Genomic DNA, 23366 nt, shown 5'->3' with positions numbered 1-23366 from the left:
GGAAGTTTAACCTGACTCTGAACCAGTCTTCCAATGCAATCCATATCGTTTGGGGATCCTTTAGCTCTTCTACTGTTAATCCTGACATGCTCAGCCTGTGTAGACCTTCATCCCAATTGCTAGGTGAATTTTAATGGCTTTCTTGTCTGGTTCAGAAACACCTGAATTAAGAAGCCTTAGTTCTGTACGCTGTTTAAACATTTTGAATTCGGAAAGTAGGTCAGCTGCATCCCAATTCAGACTGGGGAATTTTGTGGACATCCTGACAATATCCCTTTGGCCTTCCTTCTTCTGTACTACCTGGGATGAGTGTTGCTGTAGCCGATTTTGTGCGCTTTTCTGAAGCTCCACCATGAAGAGGAGTTGTGGTGGGAACACACCATGGAATAATGTTGTCTATTTTTATTCAATTTATAGTTCAGCAACTTCTGAAGCCACCTGTTATAATCATAACCTTCTCTAGCCCGATTTTTGACTTTTTTTTGTTTGACTCACCCTTGCTCGCTATTGACCCAACCCACGCCTTGGTCACTCACCTTTCCCAACTGAGCTAACACAGTGCTGGTCCTCTTGATGCACTGTCCCATTCATGCATCTGACAGCCTATGTGTTGTAATCTCACCACAAGGGATCTGACTGCTTATCAGCTCTGTATTTGAGCACTATCTCAGTGCTGTGTCTTCAGAGCTTTTCTTCAAAGTCATTCACTGCATTCTCAACAGTCTCCGATGCTGTGATTCCGTTGCAGTCAGACCAAAGTGCGAGGGTCACCTCATGCCTTGTAGCATGATCTAAGGCTGTTCCATGTCATACCTGTTCTTAATCTTGCTGCCATGCTGTTTGACCACCACTGAGCACCATGTCTTGTTATTACAATGATATAATACCTAATTGCTCATTAGGGATTGTGAAAACACGTTTATTCATTTATTAAGACTGGGCACGTGAGAACAGGTATACATTGGTATAAAGCTTAAAGACATCAGAGCTGTGTGTGTGCTCTGCTCAAAGCAAAAGCGAAACTAAGACTGGATCATGCGACACATTTTCCTTCTAGTGATGACATGCTGATATCCCTTAAATATATCCATATTACAACAGGTTGTGAACAGACTTTAAAATAGAATGTATTTTGTCATAGTAATTTTAGAACAGAAATTTTTATTATTTGGTAGCTCACAACTTCCTGTTTGAATTTCTCCAATAGGGTTCCTATCCCTGCCCAGCGACCCTTACCAAATTCACGAATTACATCTTCTGTGATTGCGACAATGGTGCATTAGATCTCCCCAATATTTCTGCAGCCTTAGTTCACACCATCCATCTTCAACTCCTCTCCTCCACTGTTTTACCCAATTGGATTGGCTTCTCTTGCCACCCCAGAAACATTAACATCAAAGTCTCCCAAGGATCTATCCTTGGGCTCTCTAATCTTCCTCATCTAAGCGTTGTCCATTGGTGATATTATCTCTAGACATGGCGTCAGTTTTGACATGAATTTTGACAACACCCAGGTTTATTTTTCCATCACCTCTTTAAATACCTCAACTGCCTCTATCTTGCTAGATCACTTGCCTGATATCCATTTTTGGACAAGCTGCAATTTTTTCCAGTTAAACATTGGGAAGCCTAAAGTCATCATTTTCCACAGCCACTACAAACTCATTACCAACGTCTCCTCTACAGCCTTAGTCTGGTTCAACCTATCTGGAACCCCAGTGTTTTATTTGACCATGAGGTGAGCTTTAGCCCACTTATTCTCTTCACACACTTCCCTCCTGTAACATCACCTACCTTTGCTCATCTGCTGCTAAAACTCTCATCTATATCTTTCTCACTTCCAGACTTGAATTATTCCAATTCTCACTTATTCAGTCTCCTATCTTTCATCTACCAAAAAACTTCATCCCATCCAAACCTCTGATGCTTGCATCCTACCAACGCCAAACTCGGAACATCCATCAGCCCCTGCCCTACTTTGGCTTTCTGTCCTTCAACGTCTCCAATTTATATTCTTTCATAGCTTTGTCCCTCTATTGTTATAATTCCCTTTAGCCCTACACTCTCCCTCATCTCTAAGCCCTTAGAACTCAATTTCTCTGACCCTAACCTATTGGACATTTCCCTTCTGTTGGCTCATGATAGGTGTCTGAAGGCACAGCCAACCGAGTCCCATACTTGGTAAATCCTGTTCTAAACCCTTCCACTTCTCCATATCCCTCTCCTCCTTTAAGTTTCTCCTTAAAACCTACTTTTTGATCACCTATTGGTTATCCCTTTTAATAACTCCCTTCTCTGGCTCAGTGTCCATTTTCTTTCTGATGATGTCTCTGTGAAGCACCTTGGAATGTTTTTCTACATTCAAGATGCTAAACAAATGCAAGTTATGTTTTTTATTTAAATGAATTAAAATTCATTTGTAACAAGCCAAGTTTGTGATGACTTAATCTCTGCATTGCGAATACATTTTAATGGGATTTTATTTTTTTAATTCAAATTCATATGATTAAGTGTATTAAACTAACATGTGTATCTAGAAAATTTTAGCAGGTGAATAACAAGGCACTAAGTATGATCAGCTTTTTGCATCTGGCTGCTTCTCAAATGTTGCTGGCACTAAGAATTACACATATGCAATTAATTTTCTAATTTAAACACTAATAGTTTCATTTTCAGGCATGAAACCTTACAGATAGCCATCACTATTGTCAAAAAATGTGGTGTAACCTTTAGATGAGCAACAAGTCATGGCCAAAGTTCTTTACATCAGGAAATTCCTGCTTTCAGTTGTAAAAAAGAGGGAAAGATCTTAGCCTATAAATAAAAAAAAATCTTGGCATCAGGATTTCACAGCTAGGCACAACATCAGTTCTACCAATGAGCAATCATTTGAACCCATCTACAAATTCAGTAAGGCCAATTCTCAAAGTAGGATTCCTGACAAACAATTTGAACAGCAAATTGCTATTTCTTACTTACAGTCCCCTGCTTTCCAGAATGTAAAATAAAACTCCTATATTTCCATCCTTATTAAACAATCATCAGTGGCCCTGTTTCAGATTGACATCACCCAGTTTGCACTGGAATGAGAATCAGACCGTGACTTCATCAATGATATCACTAAACTGCCTGATGCAACACCGTCTTATTGACTAACCTGCTAAGCATACTGGGAAATTTAAAATGTCTGCCTCCATTCTTTGAATTTGCTTTCCACATTGGGACCACAATTATTTAAGGTTGATTTGACAGTGGAAAACCAATATTTTAGATCCAAACCAAATATGGGGGACCTGTCAAACATCACCCATTTGGAGAGAGGCTTGGTTTAAATTCTTTTAACAGATCTTTCTTTCAAGAAGAAACCCAACTCAATAGACTAAAATTGCTCTGAAAATCAAATTTCCACTGATAAAAAATTCCACTAATATTTTTCTGATAACAACAGCTTTCCAATGATGTAAAAGAAGCATCCTAAAAACAACCATAGAGGCTTCCAATTACATTTGTTGCCGATTACAAAAAATTATACTGGGACTGTTAACGACATCGGTGAGGATTCACCATGAAATTGAGATTGATAATGTAATATTTTCAACAGGATTGATGAACTAGACTGATCTTTAGAAGTTACATTAAAAGTACCTCCCATTTCACTGAGACCCAATTTTGTTATTTTTGGTCATGGAATGTGATCACCATTGGCAAAGCCAACAATTATTTCCCATCCCTTGTTGACCTTGAGAAGGTGGTGGAGAGCTGCCTTCTTGAACCACTGCAGTCTATGTGAATCCAAATGTACAGCACTGTACACATACACTGCTGTTAGGGAGATAATTCCAGGATTTTGACCCAACAGTGAAGGAATGGCAATATAGTTTCAAGTCAGGATGGTGTGTGACTTTAATGGAACTTGCAGGTGGTGGTGTTCCCATGCACCGTCTGCATTTGTCCTTTTAGGTGCTCACATGTTTTGGAAGATACTGTTAAAGGGGCCTCAGCGGGATGCCGCAGTTCATCTTGCACATGGTACACACTGCAGGATAATGCTCCAATGGAGGAGGGGGTGAATGTTTAAGCTGGTGGATGGGGTGCCAATCAAATGGGCTGCTATGCCCTGCATGGCAAGGCTTTTTGAATCTTGTTGAAGCTGCAATTGGGGGGTATTCCATCACATTTGTGACTTGTGCCTTACAGATGGCTTTGGGGAGCCAGGAGGTGAGTTATTCACTGCAGAATTCCCAGCTTCTGACCTGTTCTTGTAGCTACGTTATTTATGTGGCTGGCTCAGTTAAGTTTCCGGTCAAAGTTGACACCCGGGATATTGATAGTGGGAGATTCAACAATAGCAATGCTGTGAATCTCAAGGGGGGATGGTTAGATTCTTTCTTGTTGGAGGTGGTTTTTTGTGCCACACAAGTGCCAAGCAATGTTACTTGCCACTCACTGTTCTAAGCCTCAAGGTTGTCCAGGTCTTGTTGCATACTTGCAAGCACAGACTGCTTCTTTATCACAGTTGCAAATGGAACTGAATACCACACTTATCAGTGAATATCCTCGCTTCTGACCTTATGATGTCAGGCAGGTCATTGATGAAATAGATGAAGGTGATTGACCTCCAAAATCCACAACCATTTTCCTTGGTGTTCAGGATAACTGCAGCACATGGAGAATTTCACTTCCCTGATTCCCACTGACTTCAATTTTGCTAGGGCTCATTGATGCCAGGCTCAGTAAGATACTGCCTTGATGTCAAATGTGGTACCTCTCACATCACTCTGGAATTCAGCTCTTTTGTCAATAACCATTAATAGAAGCATATTCAAAATAAATATTTGTTCTGCATTAATTCATCCACTGTAAGTTTCATTGGAAAAGCCTTTGGAATCTTGAAAACTACTTAAGTGGCAGGTTTGATTCCAAGAATTACTTCTACAAAACCATTACTGATGTGGCTTTAGGAACGTATACTTGAAATGACAATAATAGAGAATAATTTAATTGGCATGCAGCCCAACAGTATTCTCTCATGTTATGCTGAGTGATGAGATGATTAGCTTTTTCATCAATCAAGTATGCATGCAAATGCTGAACAGATTTTTTTTTGTAATTGCAGCATAAGAAATATAATTCGCAGCAACATCCACAAACATTTTTTTTAAGAAGGGTTTGCTTGGTATTATTCTAGACTGGAAACCTTGGATGATTTTCCTTTTGCTAATCCAAGGGACTCTGAAGTCCATTGTGGCGCCCCTACCAAAACCACAACTGATATCAGGTAACTCTTTACTTTTCTGATGGTATTGATTCCTTAATGATGTCCTTTCAATGAGCACTGATGCTATTACCTGACCTGAATGGTCATCATTCATGGACAAGTCCTTAAAATTAATATCGGCAGCCTACTTCATCATGCAAAGCAGCAAAATTGAAGCCGATCATTTCCTCAGTGATCTCCACGCACTTGCATTTTCCACATTGGTTTCTAGAGGTAATCCTCTGCTGGAACCCTGTCTGCTTTTTGTCCCATAAGTTAGGGAACAATTTTAGTGGTCATGCTATTGCCCATTACCTAACTTACCTGAAATTTTCATATGTTTGGCCCAGCTTAGTTTTTAACTCACTTGTTTGCTTTGTTTAAAGTGCCAAGGAAATCCATTTCGAGAATAGCCTCAGTATCATGTAAGCCATTAAACTGAATTTAAAAAAAAAATTTATAAAGCATCTTATCAAATATCTTAAAATACCTCAACTGCTATGAACTAAATAAATTGATCAAATTAGATAGCAGAACTGTCATATCAGAAATTATTATAAATGATATTTAAGATAGTAAGAGTGAAACACTGTACAAACAAAATAAAGTGTAAATGGTTGGTTCATTATGTTGTTAATGATACACAGATGATGGGCATTGTTTAAGGATTGAGTGCACTTATAAAGATAGTCAGCCCCTTAACTTGTCAATTTGTTTATTAGTTTATTAGTTAATTTGTTTATTTGTTACACTCAGAAGAGTATAAATAGAGTCAGCTGGGATACAGGGTGGATCGGTCAGAGGGAGAGATTTGTAATGCTGCATCCTATGAATAAACCTACTCTCAACTAAAAGATGTGTCTTGTTTCATACTTCACCATCTGGTTGGGATCCATTTAACATAAAAGACATGATAGGATTAAAAATGCATTGGAATTATTCTGAAATGTATTTATTTTAAAAGACTGATGTAAATCTAAATGGATGTTATTGCCAACAAGTGACCATTTGGTATAACCCATGCAAGTGTACCCTTTGTGAAAGCTTGTATGCAGTGACTACCACGTTTCCTACATGGTAGGAAACTTCAGAAGTACTTTTTTGACTGTAAATCCCTTTAAGACTTCCTGAGGCCATGAAAGGAGCTATATAAATGCAACTTTTTAATTTCTTCCCCATCAACATCAAGGAAATCTGTTGCTACTGTCATTCATTTACAATATCATGACCGGAGCAGCACAAGAGTTGTTTGTTCTTATTTATTCCAAGAACACAAAGGATGCAGCAGCTGTGTCTTAACTTTTTGCACAGAATACCGGCAGAGAAACGTCACACAATTTTGCCTGTGAAAGGCTCTTTCAGGGTATAATTGCTCCAAATGAAGTCAACTATCACTTTCCAAACCAAGTTGCTGGATCGTACACTAGTCCTGTTCATACCCGAGTATTGTTTCTCCAAGGCTTCTGTTCTTCCAACAAAGTGGCAACGTTGTGAGACATCTACCCTTGTTATAATTGTCCCCATCTGCACTGTTGTTACACCCATTAGGGAAAATTTTTCCTATGGCGGGTGGGCTGGGCGAGGGCTGGTGCGGAGCCGATCGCCGCCTGCGATTGGCTGCGTGCCACCATTTTATGCAGGCGGCATCCTTAAGATTGGACGGGCAGCGTTGTTAACAAGTTAAATTACTTTTTAAATGGCTTTAACAGTTCGGTGCCCACGTGCCCGCCTAACGAAGCATCGAAATGACGCGCAATGACATTGGGATACACGCCCGATGTCATTGCGCGTCATTTTACACATCGGCGGGTCAGACCCGCCCCCCGCACGCCAACCGGAAGATTCAGCCCATTGTTTTTTATTTTTAAAAAAAAGGGACATTTGAAAGCAAAATGCTGTCAGCAGTAAATATTGCTGCTAGCATTGCTTGTATTGGATCCTCCATTTTGATTCTACCCAGGACAGGCTGCATTGTCCTCCCATTTGTACAGGATTGTAAGGCACTTTTTGCATTGCTGTTCTGTGGAGACCCCAAGCTGTAGCCAGAAAAAGTTTAAAGCAACCTTTAAGCATACACAGTTAGCAGAACTTACATTTGTATTACACCTTTCATGTCCTCAGGGTGTCCTAAAATGCTTTGCAATCAATTATTTTGGAATTGCAGTCACTATCATATATATTTACAGCCAATTGGCACACAGCACCCAAAGTAGTAAACGAATGACCAAATAATCTATGGTGTAGGGTTCAGGAGGACACTGAATAAGACAGCAATATTCCCTATTCTATTACTTCATATTTTTCTAACTGCATTTGCCACTTATTTGTCCATCCCAGTAGAACATTCATGCCCTCCTGCAGTCTTTCATAGTCTTTAGCAGAGTTTGTCATCTACCCAAACTGATGTCATCAGTAATTATTTACAGTATTCCCTTGATGCCCAAGATCAGATCATTTATATATTAAGTAAATAAGATCTTGCACACAGAAGTGCAAAAGTGTACTATACGACGTTAAGTCTAAGTTGACATGACTTTCTTAAAGGCTCAGTGCCTCTCATTTGTTCCTCTAGATGGTTGAATAGCTTGGCAAGGATACAAGATCGTATTGAGCTCACTATATATTCTGGGAAGCTGTGCTAGAAAATTCACCGAGTTTGGGAGAGTTCATTTGCAGATCTTAATTAATAGCATACTTGCTGTGCAACTAATTTATTGTGTTTCTATGGACTGTTATAAGGGTATTGGTACCCAGGGAAAATACTTTCAAAGTAAAACCCTTCTTGCAAATTTTAAAGTGTAAATCAATTTTCCAGGAGAACAGAAATATTTATTTAAGTGCAGTTAGAGAGATAACAGTGTAGAAGAATCAATTTGTTCATCGGATTGGCATTTAGGCCAGCTTCTTGCTAAGCTTCCCCTGTCCCAAATGTCAGGTTTCCAAGTAGTCACTGGGTTTAAGCTTCTCAAGAGTAGGAGATAGTTTACAATATATATCCCCAACAGTAACATTTAATTCATAAAAGCAGTCCTATATACCTCAGCCAAAGTATTAAACTGTCATAATGACATTCAATGAATGCTCCATAAATATCATTTACCTAGTATTAATCTATCAATAAGCTTATAATTTGAGCATCCAATTAGAGGTATTCACAATTTCCAGCTTTTTCTCCTTCCAATTATTATTAAGGCCCTGATTTCTGCTGTGATGGTTCCGCTGATCCTGCCAGTTTGGTGTTGCTGTGAACTGGTGATTCTTCAGCTGTGAGAGCTTTGCGAATACAGATCATCACAGTGGGACTCTACCCTGTCAACACCTACATATACCTTTCCAATGGGGTCACTGGACTGCAACTGAAAGTGGGAACCATGTACAATTCTTTCCCCTGTTTAGCCCAGGAGTGCTGAAATGAACTGACACAGCCTCATTGTTGCCCACTATAGTCTTGGGATTAAGAGTTGGACCTTCTTGTCTGTAGGCTGAAGAACTTATCAACATTTTAAAACAGTTTCACAGCACCACAAGTTACATACGAGTATTGTAGAGCCACTGTCATTGCGAAAGCCTTTTTGTTTAGCAGGCAGGAGTTTTTCTCACCCTTATGCCATGATTCAAATTGGCAGCATATTAAACTTTGCTGAATATTTTACATTTCAAAAATGAATACATTAGATGATTGGAGACATGGACACATTTCGCCAGAAACAAATTAATTTATTTACACAAACACAAATGTTATAACATGATACAAAATACTGGACTCCAAACAATACAGAAAGGGAAGATGGAGTGAGAGAGGGAGAAGGAGATCTGAGATTTACATTAGTTTGAATGTGACAAAAATTATAAACAACTGCTACGACACAATACTGTTAATAAATCACTATACACACACTTAGCACTTCACCTAAGTACAGACATTAAACTTATTGACAATTCTATTAGTGACACTGGGTGGTGTCAATGAATACAAAAACAATAAAAATGTGGTTTAAATGTAAATTTAACAATTTTTGTAGTTATACATTTGAAAATAAATTCAAATAGATTGTTGCCAACACAGTAAGGAAATGGTTATAGACAGACTGTTTCACCACATCGATACATCCATCCTCCAGTAGATTCTAGATAAAGGCTTTTTTTTACCTCATAGGAACAAATATATATCAAGGCAGAATAAAATAAACAGGAAAAAAATTGTTCCATAGTCAATTATGATTACCAAGACTGTATTGGTGAAAAGTTTACAGCAACACAGTACATTTTAATAACACAAGCCATATCTGCACTCTGCTGTTATACAGTGTAATGCAAGCTGTTATCAAAACTTGCTTCTTTGTTCCTCCAACAGAGATATTTATTGTAATTGTAAATTTGAACACCAAGCTATACCCCAGTGAATAATCTAGCAGAAGGAGTTTTGGCGAAGCAACTTTTGCACCTGTAGAGAATCCTCATGGGAAATAATGACTGTAGCTCTCCCAGTTAGAATGCTTAATGAACCAGGTAACTAATTTGAATGGCCTTTTCAGTTTTCCTTTTTAATATTGGATTTGATTCTGTTGAAGGTGTTTGATGGAACCAAAAATATTATGAAGCAAGTCCATCTATTACTAAAATCTACAGGATTGGCCCTGGAAGAAGCATTTTCCAGACACTAGGCACACATTGGAAAAAATCAATATTTGTACAGGAAACCCAGTTTCACTGTTTAAAACACATTACTTTCTCCATCTTACAGCTGAGCAGTCATGCTATATTCATCTTAAAACTGTATTTAAAACAATGTAACAGCACAATTTTTTGTACAAACATTAAGATCTGAACAAATAATTTAAACAACCTCCCATCTTCACCCCAATCTTGTACATTTATAAGGTCACCATGAAATCCACATTTCATTTCAAATCACACTAACTTTAGCTAAGGAAATCGTTCCTTTCATCTTGAAAGCTAATACGTTAATGCTGCAGCATTCTCATGGTCAGAAAAGCCCATCCAGTGGACCCCAAAATCAAAGCAACTTCTTGTTAAAACTTTCCATCACTTCATAAATAAAGGAATGAAAACAGGATTCAACTAAAACTAAGAGGAATGTACGCACAACTGTTAAAACTGGAATCTTCAACTGCATTCCAGCTCAGACTTTAACATTACTATATCCACCCAAAGTCATTATTGAAAAAGTTATAGTATTTATCCACCCAAACAGCAGCAAATCTATGAATTTAAACAATATATTCTATATATACAATATTTATATTGTATGTCTTTAAGCCAGAAATGTAAAATATATTTTGTTTACTAAAATACATCAATACCAAGCTGCTGCGTGAAAAAAACACCATTTTACAAAATTCACGCCAATGTTGCAGATGGCAAGTAAAGCTTCATTTACTGTTGTGAAATGCATGTACTGCACTTGTATTACCTTCTATGGCCAACCCAAGTACGGCAGCAAATCTTTAGTTAACCTGTATTGAGAGGCCCAGCCCTTCACTTCAAACATTTACAGATTCACTGAATCAATCTTATAGCTGTCTGTCTACTGTTTACAACTCCTACCATGTACAACACAGGTCCAGTCTGTCATTCAAGGTCTCTTTGATGTTATTTTCTATTTGTGTGAATATTGGTTTAACAGCAGGACAAAGTCCACAAACATTCATTCAGTCATGGTGTCTTCTCACCTATTTCTCATCTAGTAACACATCTTTTTTTCTACTGGTGAACCTATAAAACCTACTTCTCTATAACCTCTACATTATTGAATATTTACGTTTTTGCACAAACTAATTTGTGAAACTCCTTCATTCTTTTACCAGGGCCCGCAACTTGGTTTCTTAATCAACTATTTTACCATGTCTTGGATTATCTGCCAAGGTCGTAAAAGGTTTTGACCTTTAAAACACTAAATTGACATTCTTTAAAATTTAGTGTGTAATGAAATGGGTGAAATCTCCCCATCCACTGTCCAACTACTTCAATCATTTGCTTACTGAGCTATCCTCCGTAAGCCTTTAAAAAAAATCAATCTGTACAATTCAATACTGCATAACACATCTGTTCAGTCACACAAAAAATTATCAGGGTTATCAATTTGCTTCCATCTGGACATTAAATTTAATGCCACAATTTAACAACCATTGTACCCGCATTGTTAAAAGCCTGCTAGCTTAATTAGTTTGCTTTCTACCTTTAGAAAAGCATTAAGATAAAACATACATCATTAATGGCCTTCTTGATTGAAATATATGGACTAAATTCTACCAATTATGAGTTAGATGCTCAAATTAAACACTACTCTTTGTGAAGGAAAATAGTTAAAAGAACCTCTTAGAAATTCAGCTGAAAATATTTCAAAGTTAGACCTGCAGTCCAAAAAACTCAGTCTGGTTCTCCTTTCTAGGTGAACCACAATACGATAGCAAACAGCAGACCACCTTACCTAGCAGAAACTGCAATCTCCTTAAACAGGTATTAGGAGTAAAAAAAAAGACAAAAATAACAATTTTCAGAATATATAAACAATAAAATTGTATGAAAATTATATTGAGTTAACTTTTTTTAAATTTAAAGCTTTTAAGGTAACAAAGAACAAGGGAACCAAAATTAGGCTTCTTCAAACAGCAACCAGAGAACCTCAAAGGATATACACGACAATATTACAAGACTATTTACACAACTAAACAAAACAAAACTCATCAAGATAACAATTGGTCATCAGCAAATACACAAATAAAGTTTAAGAAATATTACAAAAAAGAAATAAATAAATCAAACCAAATGTTTATACAGAGAGGGCTACTGTTCATCATTGTGATTAAAAGTAGCTGAAGATTTTTCAATCGGGTGTTCATGTCATTTTTGACTATGTTCCAAAAACCAACAGCAGTATTTCACTGATGTAAATTAAGGCATTTAAAAATGAAGTTGTGAGTTTCAACCACTTTTTTTTTAAAAAAGGCACAAATTTCCTTTCAATTCTCCTGACAAAATTATTATGCTGCTTCCTCTCCATCCCTTTTCTTTCCTGCTTTTCAACATCCTCTAGGAAGCAGGCTTATCAACTCACATAAGCATTTCAAACGTTAACATCTTACCACTGCACTTAGGCTAGGGATCTGAAATCAAAGCCTCAAGTGTTTTGTAACCTTAAACATTATTCTCCCTTAAGGGAGAACAGATGAACTTTGAAGAAATACAAAGCTGCGGTGTCCCTTTAAACTCTTCCAATTTCAGGTCTTCAAATACAGACAGATTGGCTAGTGAATCTAGCTTGAAGACTAGATGTTTTTAACAACAGTTCAAGTTCAATACAATAACACTGTCAGAGGCAGACAATGGACACTGTATGTCTGATAGACTTTAAAGGAGGTTACAAGAAAGATTCACACGGGTGACAGTAATATGACCATTGGCACTTTACATTGCTGGCTCTTCTTCCATTGGTTCATCCCCTTGCCTGAAAAAAATAGAAAAATAAAGAACATGTACAAAAGTTCTTTCTAAATCTTACAATAGAAGTGCTCAGAAATAGAGATCTACAAAGTTTCAGACCACTTTTCTTTATACATTTTAGGGCACTATAATTTCGGTTCATTTTTTAAAATATCCCTGGAAATTTTACATATTTAAATAAATCCAGTTGGATCAGTGAGGAAAGTTAATATTTTCTGGGTGAATATCTGGGGAAAGTTCAAAACTAAAAAATAAACTCAGCACGGTGTATTCATTTACTCTTTTCTGTTGGCAAAAATGTAGGGTTTAAATTTATTTAGGTGACTTACATAAATATTGTTAGATGACAAAGGAAGGAAGAACATAGATCACACACTCTCTATGGGTAGCTAAAAAGTTGCATAGAACCAAATTTTATGACAGTCAGAAATGGATATGTAAGGAATCATTTAGTCAGAAAATTCAATTCAGATGGAAATAGGTAAAATTATTAGAATAAAATCTATTCCTGATAATTCAAAATTTTTTTGCATTAAAATTGTTCAGTTATTCAGTGACTTGAATTAATCAATGCAAATAAACAAAGTGGGACTGTAATGCTGAAAAAACAATGATCAGATTACATTTAAGTAATTCTGAATTATGAGTTCTAAACTGTATTTTAACCCCCAGAATTAATTAAAAAGAACAGAAAATGAAGATTATACAGATATATCTTGGCCAGGAACTGAATAAATTTAAGCAAGTTCTTATACTAAGGCTAATTTAGGGCTACTGTAGAAACTAGTCCAATGGCCTCACCTAGACTTGACAAACTTGCAGTTTTACAGCCCATGTGTTATGAGGTCAGGACCACTAGTTGTTTGAACATGGCATCACATCTGGAACTATCAAGTATTCTATTTATACAATGAAATCAGTGCTGAGCAATGCCAGCAGATATTAAACTTTAATATTTCAAAGTCAACTGTACTTAAACCATTCCATCTGGTGTAGGTTCTGACAGGTACTGAAACTTAAATGTATTGTTCCCCCCTACCAAGGAGCCTTAATTATTTAAAAAAGAAAGGTTCCTGTGATAGCTCACAAAGGTAATTCAGTGAGAGGCTGAGTCACATGAACTAGTGAGATTCCAGGTTTGACCCCAGTCTGTTATCTGATCTCAGCAGGAGTGGCAATAGGGTTCAACAAATCAGCTGCTGTGTTTCTGGATCAGGGGGTGAAAAAAAAAGATGCGATTCCTGTGCCTGATTGATGTTCTGTGACCAGTTTTATAAAGTGCAAGCGTACAAATATTGAATGAAGCTTGGATCAGGCATGGCTGCATGATCGCATGATCAAATAGACTACCTATGTTGAAGGGTAATTGACCATTGATGAACTAAAGCCCAGTGATGAATTAATGCCTCACTGTGAGGAAGGCAACTGACAAAGTGACGATTGACAGTTCTGCAAATTACACCAGTGTTGTGAGCAGTTGATATGGGGGTTGAAGGTTGAAATCTTCTAAAATTTGCCAACTATTAGTTGGTGTTTCTTCTATGTCAAGCTGTAGATAATGCTTGATTCTGAATGACAATCAGGTCACAAATCCAAAGCAGTATTCGAATCCATAAGCAAGATGTCCTCACAAAATCCCTTCCTATATTGTTAAAGCTATAGTGGTCACTGAAACACAAAATAATGTTTGAAGAGAATGTAGACATGCTGTTAATGAAGTGAATGAACTATGAACATGGTTTGTCACAGATTTATCCCTAGATTTGATGGTGACTCTGCCATTTGGCAATGGCTTTTGACTTAAAACGTTCTATGTTTACCAAGCACATTGCTCATAGTACAACAGCCATTTACTTCAGAAGCTGCCAGGAATCCAGACAGCAGAAGGCAGTATTACTGCCAGTGGGAAGACAATTTATACACTTATGCCATGCTGGGAGGAGCCCTACCATATTAATGGCTAAGGGCCACAGGCCATAATCATAGCTATAGTGATGTAGAGTCCATACCATTTAAAGTGTTGGCAAATCAAAAGGCAAACTCACCTAATACCTGACATAAATAGTACTTTTATGAAAAAAGAAAAACTGGATGATGGGTTGACAGGTCTCATTTGCCGAGCCCTACCCAACTGCCTAATACAAAGAACAAATGGAATTAGTGAACAGATTAGCCTCAAATAGTCAACTTAGCAGCACCTCTTCCACAAATGATGGGAATAACCAAGTATACTTCTTTATTGAAAAGCAAACGTGTTAATTACTTAATGCTACTATTAAAAAAAAATGAGTTTGATGACAAATTACCTGGCCTCTGGTTCAGAATTGCTCTGTGTGGTGTCTACTGACAGAGAGGCTAATGCTGTAACAGTTTCTGCTTCTTCTTTTTCATGCTTTTGGGCCTCGAGCAGCGAGTAGCCTACAGTGGAAGCATAGCGCTTCACCGAACTCCAGTGTTTACCTGGAAGTCAAATCACAATGGCTTGGAACATTTGTCAAATGTTTAACTTTAATGGGACATATCTAACTCTAACCAATACATAGTGTAAATTAATATCTATGCAGTAAACAGATATAAAATGTGAGAACTGTGTGCCATGCAACAATTACACAACTATTCTTTCTCTCGTCAAGGTAGAGAAGGCAATTAAGAGAAAGATTGCAATCATTTCAGATCATAGCTAAGTCTGATCTTATTCTCACCCAATCTTTTTTCACGTACACTCTCCAGAAATGTGACTCTCCTCTCTAACCCTATTCCAGGGGTGTTGAGGGAGAGGTCAACTAACTAATCATCAGAGACAGAAACCAAACAGAAGACCACTTGATTTTACCAACTAAGCCACTGGAAAACCTTAGTGATGCCTTAATTCACAAATTGAGCTAGGACTGCATGGTGCTATCATTGCTAGTCTGGAGTAACCCAGGACCATTTTATAGTTGGACGTTTATGTTCAGAGTCTCACCACAAATACAGTTCTATTTACTGGTGCTCAGGAAGCTGCGTAAGTAAAGCACAGATTACACCTCGGAGAAATGCTTCAATTGGAGGTAGTTTTGTACAAGACAATGAGCTTGTTCTGTTCACATTGCGGGGTCAATTTCAGGGCACTGGTGGCAACACCGCAACAACTGCCTGTGCACCTTTGAGACTGTTAAGCAACTGCAAACATGCAAGTACCACAAATCTAGTGGCTTTCAACGGTCTCTGAAATTGCAGACCAACAGGGGTCAGGAATGCAAAAATTCATATGGGCATGCTGAGCTCTCAGGGCAAATGACAGTGACGCAAGTGGTTGATTAGGTATGGGGAGAACACACCCCTTGAGGTGGTGCTCTGCACTGTGGGAGGCACTATCATTGGTTAATTTTCATGACAACACTGCTGCCCAAGTCAGGACTGCAACTGTTGGCAGCGTTGTAATATAATGGCAGCATTAAAGAGGTGGCATTTTGGAATTTAGTGGTAAATTGGTTCAACTTAAGATTTTGAAATAGTTGATCAAGCACAGGGAAAAATAATTCACCAGCATTATTGTTATACAACCTTATGCACAAGGTATTCAATCATATCAACGTGTATTTAAGTAGTTAGGTTACGTACAGCAAGACAACTTACTCTGAATTTCAATAACTTTTTCTAGTGATGCTACAGCATTTGCATTGGGTTTTTGTTGAAGTATTTCTTGCGGAAGAGGATCAAGCTGGCAAGTAAAAATTAATAATGCACATTATAAACACACACATTAGTTACTCCACCATTGCTTGGAATTAAATAATCTTAAGTTTTATTTTCTAATTTCAGTAAGTGTACAAAAACCAAATTCCATCATTCATCTGTGATTTTAAGTTCCAAAAGCTATTGGCTCCTACTAACTGAATTTGTGATGCACTCTCACCCACTCAAAAGTCACAGATAAGTTTGTTTACAAAACAAATAAGAATGTTATGGGAAAAAAATCAAATGTCCTAAAGAATCAATGAGAATTTAGCTGCATCACTGGAATATTTTTTAATGACAATATTACCTTTAAAGCACATTTTCCACTCCAGTATATCAAGCAAGGATTGTCAGTTTAGCACCTATGCCTGTTAAGTTGAAGTAATATGTTTACAGCATGATCTGGTTTTGATTTTGACTGCGCATACCTCATTACCCAGCAGGGCTGAAACACAGGACTCGGATGCATCACAGATGGCAGTGAGATCATGTCCTCCTTCCAAAGCAAGAACCACACGTCCTGCAGCTAGCTTCATCAGCTGTTTGGTCAGGTAGCCAAAACCTGAGAGAGAAATGTGTATGAAGTACATAGGCTAACATTTATGGAGCAACTTTTTTTTCTCAAATTCGCTTTCATGGCATTCGAGGATGCTTTATATGGAAATACACCCCATCATTAAATGAAATCATGCCCTTGAATATAGTTTAGGGTAATTAAAAACACACAGCAATGTAAAATTACTCTTCTTGCCTAATACTTTGAAAGCGCACATATTTATGTACATAATGGTGATTTTGTTCATGTTTCGAACTTATAGCCCTTTATTTTGATTTGACAAAATCTATGATACAACTTGAAAGTCCTTTATTATTTTGATCTTTTTTTGCTGTCTGTCAATTTGTCGTTGTTGACATCCTTTCATCTACGGAAGATGATGGACATGCAACATACAACCATTTCAGATGGGGTGTCTTCATGTGGCATACCTTTGCTGATGGCTGAAGAGGCCAATCCTCCAGAGGCAGATTCCGCCACAAGTGCTGCACATGAAGCTTCCAAGTGTCATTGCGGGTTGCTGTTTTCGGTGTTGGTGCCTGTTGCCAGATTTAGCCACTGGTCATTGTGGTGATGCATGCCAGTCAACAGGAGGAGTTGCCATTTTCCTCTGTCATCAGTTAGTGACTCCCTGGTGCGATAATCAATGTTTAGGGCCTTCGTGTCATGCTTACAAGCATCCTTGAAGCAGAGCTTTGGGCATCCCACTGGTCGTCTGGCTCACTTCACCACACAGAATCCTTTGGTATGTGACCATCTTGCATCCTGTAGATGTGCTCAAACCAACAAAGCTGCCTCTGTTTGATGAGGGCTAACAAACTTGGGAGTTCTGCCTTTGATGCTGCAATCGTGATGTTATCCTACCAGGATATACGCATAATGCACCAAAGATAGCGTTGATGGAAAATTGTTGAGCTTCTTTTCTTGATAGTTGTAAGTCATCCATGTTTCACAGCCGTGCAACAAGGTGCTGAAAACACAGACCTTATAAACCATCAGCTTGGTTCTAAGGGCCAGCTTGACGTTACTCCATGTGCGTTTCATGTATTGGCCTAAGGTGGTAGCTGCTTTCTCTATGAGTGTATCAAGTTCTGCATCAAGGGACAGATTGCCTGACACCGTGAACCTGAGATAGCAGAATTTGATAACCATGTCCAGTGGGGTGTTATTTAGTGTGATACAAATGTCACTTACAATCATATTTATGTAGGTGTTATGATGGTGAGCATATCCTGATAAACTTTAAAAAATGCTCACATTGGTGAAATCTAATTGCCTTTCATATGCAAGTACAAACCAATTTTGGTGCACACTAATATTAATTTAATTTACTGGAAAGGTTTTCCACAAAATTAGACACTGTCTTTAAGCTTATTAGAAGTTTAACATTTTAGCTAATTATTGTGATTTGATGCTAAATGGATTTAAAAATAATTTCAGTTGTATGGAGCTTTCCTTTTAAATTTCTGTATAGGTCCATTTAATTTCAGCAGGCAAAGAGCAAATTAAATAAATATTGATTACAGTTAAATTGTGTTGTTTGAATTATATTTTCATTTTGTATTAGACACATAGTTTTATATAGTTTTTCAGTTTTACCACATACAAATAGTCCACAAATTTGCATGCTGAAAGACAGTCGTCTTTCCCACAAACGTATAATACTACAAACAGTATGATGAATCTGGATGTCATTTAATTGTACATTTACAGCTGATTTAATGGAAAGATATGAGGGTCAAAGCTATCCAATATTGATCATGCTATTCTGATTTGCATCCCGTTTGTCACATAAGTATGCAAAGTTTACCTCAAAATTTGATTTGTGATAGCTTTTAAGAACAAGTTCTTAACGGCAAGTGTAAATAAAAATTAAAAGTTTCAATTCCACAGCACATGCAAAAGAAGAAGAAATAGTTCTGAAGTATTATACATTCCAGATTTCTAGATTTAAACGGGACTAGTGATGGTCTGTGTATTTTTGCAAGGACTCCATTGGTATATTAAAACAGTTCCTTCAAATATTTTCTCTTTTAGAATTAGAAGGTAATGAAAGAATATGCACAATACAAAGCATTACAACTTTATGAACTGAGCTATTTAATATTACAAAAAGCTATAATGTATGTATTAACCTTGCTCAATAGGAGTTAATATAAAATGGATAACAGTTTTGTATTAAAGCGCATGTGGTTGCTCTGTTGCTAGCATCCTACTGGGTGCAAATGGAAAAGGTTCAGCACTGCAAAGTATGTATATCACGGCATTCAACTAAGGGTTCTCCCTACAGCCATTTTTATATTGGCAATTCTTTAGGTCAGATTCTGAGAGATTAGCATCAATGAACCGGCTCCTGTTGATTATACAACTACGTTGCAAAAAAAAAAAAGCCTCCTGAATCTGGGCTAAGTGAACTAGAGGCTGTAGTGTAAATGGCAGCAACAAATTCACTTTTTTCTTTATTCGTTCATGAGCATCGCTGTTAAGGCCAGCATTGTTGCTTATCCCTAATTGCCCTTGAACTGAGAGGCTTGCTATTTCCCAGGGCAGTTCAGAGTGAACCACATTACTGTGTATCTGGAGACACATGTCAATAAGGATGGCAGGTTTCCTTCCCTAAAGGGCATTATTGAACCAAATGGGTTTTTACAACCACTGATGATAGTTGTCATAGTCACCATTACTGAGACTAACTTTATATTCCAGGTTTATTAAGTGAATTTAGATTCCAGTAGCTGCCATGATTTGAACCCATGTTCTCAGAGCATTAGCTTGAGCCTTCAGATTACAGGTCCAGTGACAATACCACTATGCCACCATCTCCCCAATGGTGGTGGCTCATGGATGTTAGTCTCCCAGATTTCAACCTAAACAAGCACTGTAAAAGCAGTTTACATCTGGAATTATGATTTAAATTTAATATTCATATCTTCTCCAGCTTCTCCATTATATCTTAGTCCATGCATTGTAGTATTTAAACTTAAGATTTTAAAATTGAAGAAATAGTTCAATCTAAAAACACACATGCATTTAATTAATTATGCTTTTGTTTTTTTGTGTGCTCAGTCAAAAAGAGGGAAATGGAATTACTTATTTATTTTTAAAAATGAACTTGTATTATACTTATCTTTGTTTGGTGCTGGTAATAGTTTTAAAGTAGGTCTACAGGCTTAATTCAATAATTTCTAAGTTGAAAGCTATGTTTTTAAAAATTGATAGAATTTTAAAAAAGCAGGATGCAAAATAATGTCTGCAAAGGATACGTACAGAAGCAATATTCAGATTTTTAAAGCTGAAAAGAGAATTTAGTGTTTCAAGTACTGCGAGGCCTGTGAGATGGTAATAAAAATACTGAAATCTATAAACTGGATTGTTTATACAGGTTGGAGCATGGGCATGATAAAGGTTCTTATCACCTCCAAAAAAGTGATGACAATGATTTAAAGCAGCGTTTTTAAAACTTTTGGACAAACCACTACAAACGCTGACACATTCCTGGGAGCACCCCCACCTCAATATTTTCAGCTACCCAAAGGCAAAAACAAGTGCTATTGTTGCAGAAAATATTTAATTTATATATCCATTCATTCATTGTGTTTTGCCCTAGGGAAGATGCTAACAACTGAAGTCTCATACAAGATACTTACAAATTTTATCTCGGAGTACTTTCTCCTAGGTGAGCCACCAAGCCCAAGAAACTCTTTACAGTGGGAGTGGGTTGACCTGCACTCATAGGACACAAGTATTTCAATCCAGTTTTCAGAGCCGCCACTCTGGGGTTGCTGGAGTAGGGCCCACATCCTACCCTTCAGGCTCAGGCAACCGCATTACCAATGAGCCAGTGGTCACTCTGTCTGGACATTAAGGCCTTTAAGGAAAAACTAGCAAAACTTGGAAATGAAAGGCTACCAGTAAAACTTGTCCGAACTGGTCTTGTATGTCTAAAATGGAACTCCAAGGTTACGAGTGCTGGTATTGCTGATTTTTAAGGATTTGAAAATTTTGAACTGGTTTTTCCTTCAAAGTAACTTTCAAAGTACAAATTTTGGTGTTCCAACTTACACTTGGCTGTTGCAGAGTATCCACCAAGTGGCGAGGGGTGTCCTTCTACAGCATCAAACCCAGCAGACACCAGCACAACATCAGGAGAAAACTCATTGGCAATGGGCATCACGACAGTCCTAAAAAAAAAAGTCAAATTGCATAATATCTAACTGCAGATAAACCTATCCACTTCATATCCAAAGGCTATACGTGGCTATAATTGCAACAGCTGTAGGAAGCACTACTTTAGTCTCTAGAATTTTTATTATTAACAGTCAAAAATAAAATCCTGCACCCTTTTCTAATTTATCTTACTGGAACAGAGTTTACTTACTTTTAATTTTAAGTACTAACAGATTGTACCGGGTAGGTTTAATTTTTAATAGTTTTCAATTTCAGCCCATTCAGGTTTACAAAAGGGGCACTGTCTCTTTAATGCCATTCAGGAAGCAGTTTGCTAAAACACAAGAATGAATTCATGCCCATGAAATGTTTGAACAGTAGGTGGCTGCTACTCACATTTAAGCAACTCTGGACTAACAAATAACACATGCCCATATGGTGTAAACTTTAGCCCAACAGCATTTATCATCAATTGCATTGGCACCATGGCATATAGAAAGCACATGCAATTCTCGAAATTGTGAGCCAAATGTACATTGTCAGACATACTGAAAACCAATCAGTTGTAAAGCAGATTCTTTTATACTTGTAGTTTTCAATGTAAGAGTTAATTCAACTTGTGCAACCTGAAGAACAAATCAATACTCTAAATGCATTATGCCGAATACTATGGAGCCATACGGTCCAGGAAGATCCCAGGTTCAATTCTTGTTCTCTACCAAGTTAGTCGATCTAAATTATGGCAATGATGAAGAGACTAGAATTTGCCTTAATGCCTTCAAGCTTGGGCGGAAGCCAGGGGAAGGCAAGTGCAATGGGATTCTGTTAGGCCTTCAGCTCCCAGTTGCTGTCCGATAAACTTTGCTTTATATTTTGCACATGTAGCAGTCCAGTAAGGACAGGACCCACCTCAGTTGTAATAACCTCCATGGTCATATAGGGCACACATTAAGAGCCATCACTGGGCAAGATTCTAGCAAGCTGTCAGGATACATGGAGCTAAAACACGAGTTAACACCTTTAGGGAGGGGAGATCAAACCTATGTATTCTACTGTTGATTTTCATTCCATAGGATTTCACTGTATATTAACAGATACAAGCAGTTCTGATAGAAACGAAGAAGATATTTCGATGGAGGAAACGAGTGTCTATGCAGTTATAATCATCCCCTCGCTATAGGAAGCACAAAATACATAACAGCAAACACAGCGAAAGTGCGTCTTGCTCAGCTGGCCTGTAGGTTCCTTTCACCCAAGGACAACAAAATCTTGGTCACTTCTGGTCAATAAAACTGAAGCTCTGATAACAAAAATAAGGTCCTTATAACAAGCAGTACTTTAAGGAACAGTAAAAATAGCAGTACGTGCATTGAGCCTACTGAAAATTTACAATAAACATTGTGAAGCTTAAGAAAAGCAGGTTCTTTAACTCAAGCAATTTAGATGAAGCTTTCTTGCAACAGTTCAAAATTATGCTGTAAAACTGCAGTTTGTCTGCCATCATTTTTGCCATTATTCAAGACCTTGCTATAAGTGTAGCAATGCTTGCACCTTTTTTTGTTTGCAAACAAGGAAACAGCAGACATATGGCCTTTAAAGTCAGTAAAAGTCAGCTGAACTCAATGATTGAAAACAGCACAGGGATAATTTTCTAACATCAAACAATGATGGCCTCAAAGACAGCAGCTGGAACTACACAAGTGTAAGAACGAACCTAAGTCTACAAAATTTGTGATATGCTGGGTATGCAAAAAGGAAAAAGGGCAGCCTTCTGGATTTCATTATATTCAATTATCTGATCCAACTCCAGCCTGACCCTGTAGCATGCAAGCAAGGAAATTTGGCTTCTAGTCTGTTTAGTGTTATGCTGCCTGAGGCTCTTGACCATTTCCTGGAAGCCCCCTTTCCCAAATGTTAGTTCCTTTGAATAAAATGTTTTCCTGAACACTATCATTTTTTTTTTTGCCTGCACTTTATTAGATTTTTTTCCAACATCAACTGATTTAGGAAGTATTTATTGATAGTTCTTGTGAGAGTAAACTATTGGACTGGTACAGGTCCAAATACACAACTTGTACAACTAACAATCCCTGCTCAGCTACTCCAGTTAAAATTGCTGCCGTGCTAATTACATGCAGGTGAACACCTGAAGCAATATTCTAAGCCTGATTTCACTGAAAGTAAAATAATTATGAGGTTCAG

At 37.6% G+C, this 23366-nt stretch overlaps 1 protein-coding gene across 8 annotated transcripts in view; it reads right to left on the bottom strand.

Annotated features, from left to right (window-relative positions):
• Window positions 1–8953: 8953 nt before the first annotated feature.
• hdac5 (histone deacetylase 5) overlaps window positions 8954–23366 on the bottom strand; it is a 357484-nt gene continuing 343071 nt past the window's right edge. For all 8 annotated transcript variants that reach the window (XM_078529648.1, XM_078529650.1, XM_078529647.1 and 5 more), the window contains 5 exons: window positions 21060–21178; window positions 16870–17003; window positions 16340–16424; window positions 15028–15181; window positions 8954–12725 (listed from right to left, as the gene is read on the bottom strand). In XM_078529648.1, the coding sequence (XP_078385774.1) occupies window positions 12686–12725; window positions 15028–15181; window positions 16340–16424; window positions 16870–17003; window positions 21060–21178 (532 nt within the window). In that variant the 3' untranslated portion in view covers window positions 8954–12685. The remainder of the gene's footprint in view (window positions 12726–15027; window positions 15182–16339; window positions 16425–16869; window positions 17004–21059; window positions 21179–23366) is intronic.

Source organism: Cetorhinus maximus, chromosome 25 (genome assembly GCF_964194155.1).
Source record: "Cetorhinus maximus chromosome 25, sCetMax3.hap1.1, whole genome shotgun sequence".
NCBI lineage: Eukaryota > Metazoa > Chordata > Chondrichthyes > Lamniformes > Cetorhinidae > Cetorhinus > Cetorhinus maximus.
Note: the sequence above shows the minus strand (reverse complement) of the source record. Positions and strands in the feature narration are given on the sequence as shown.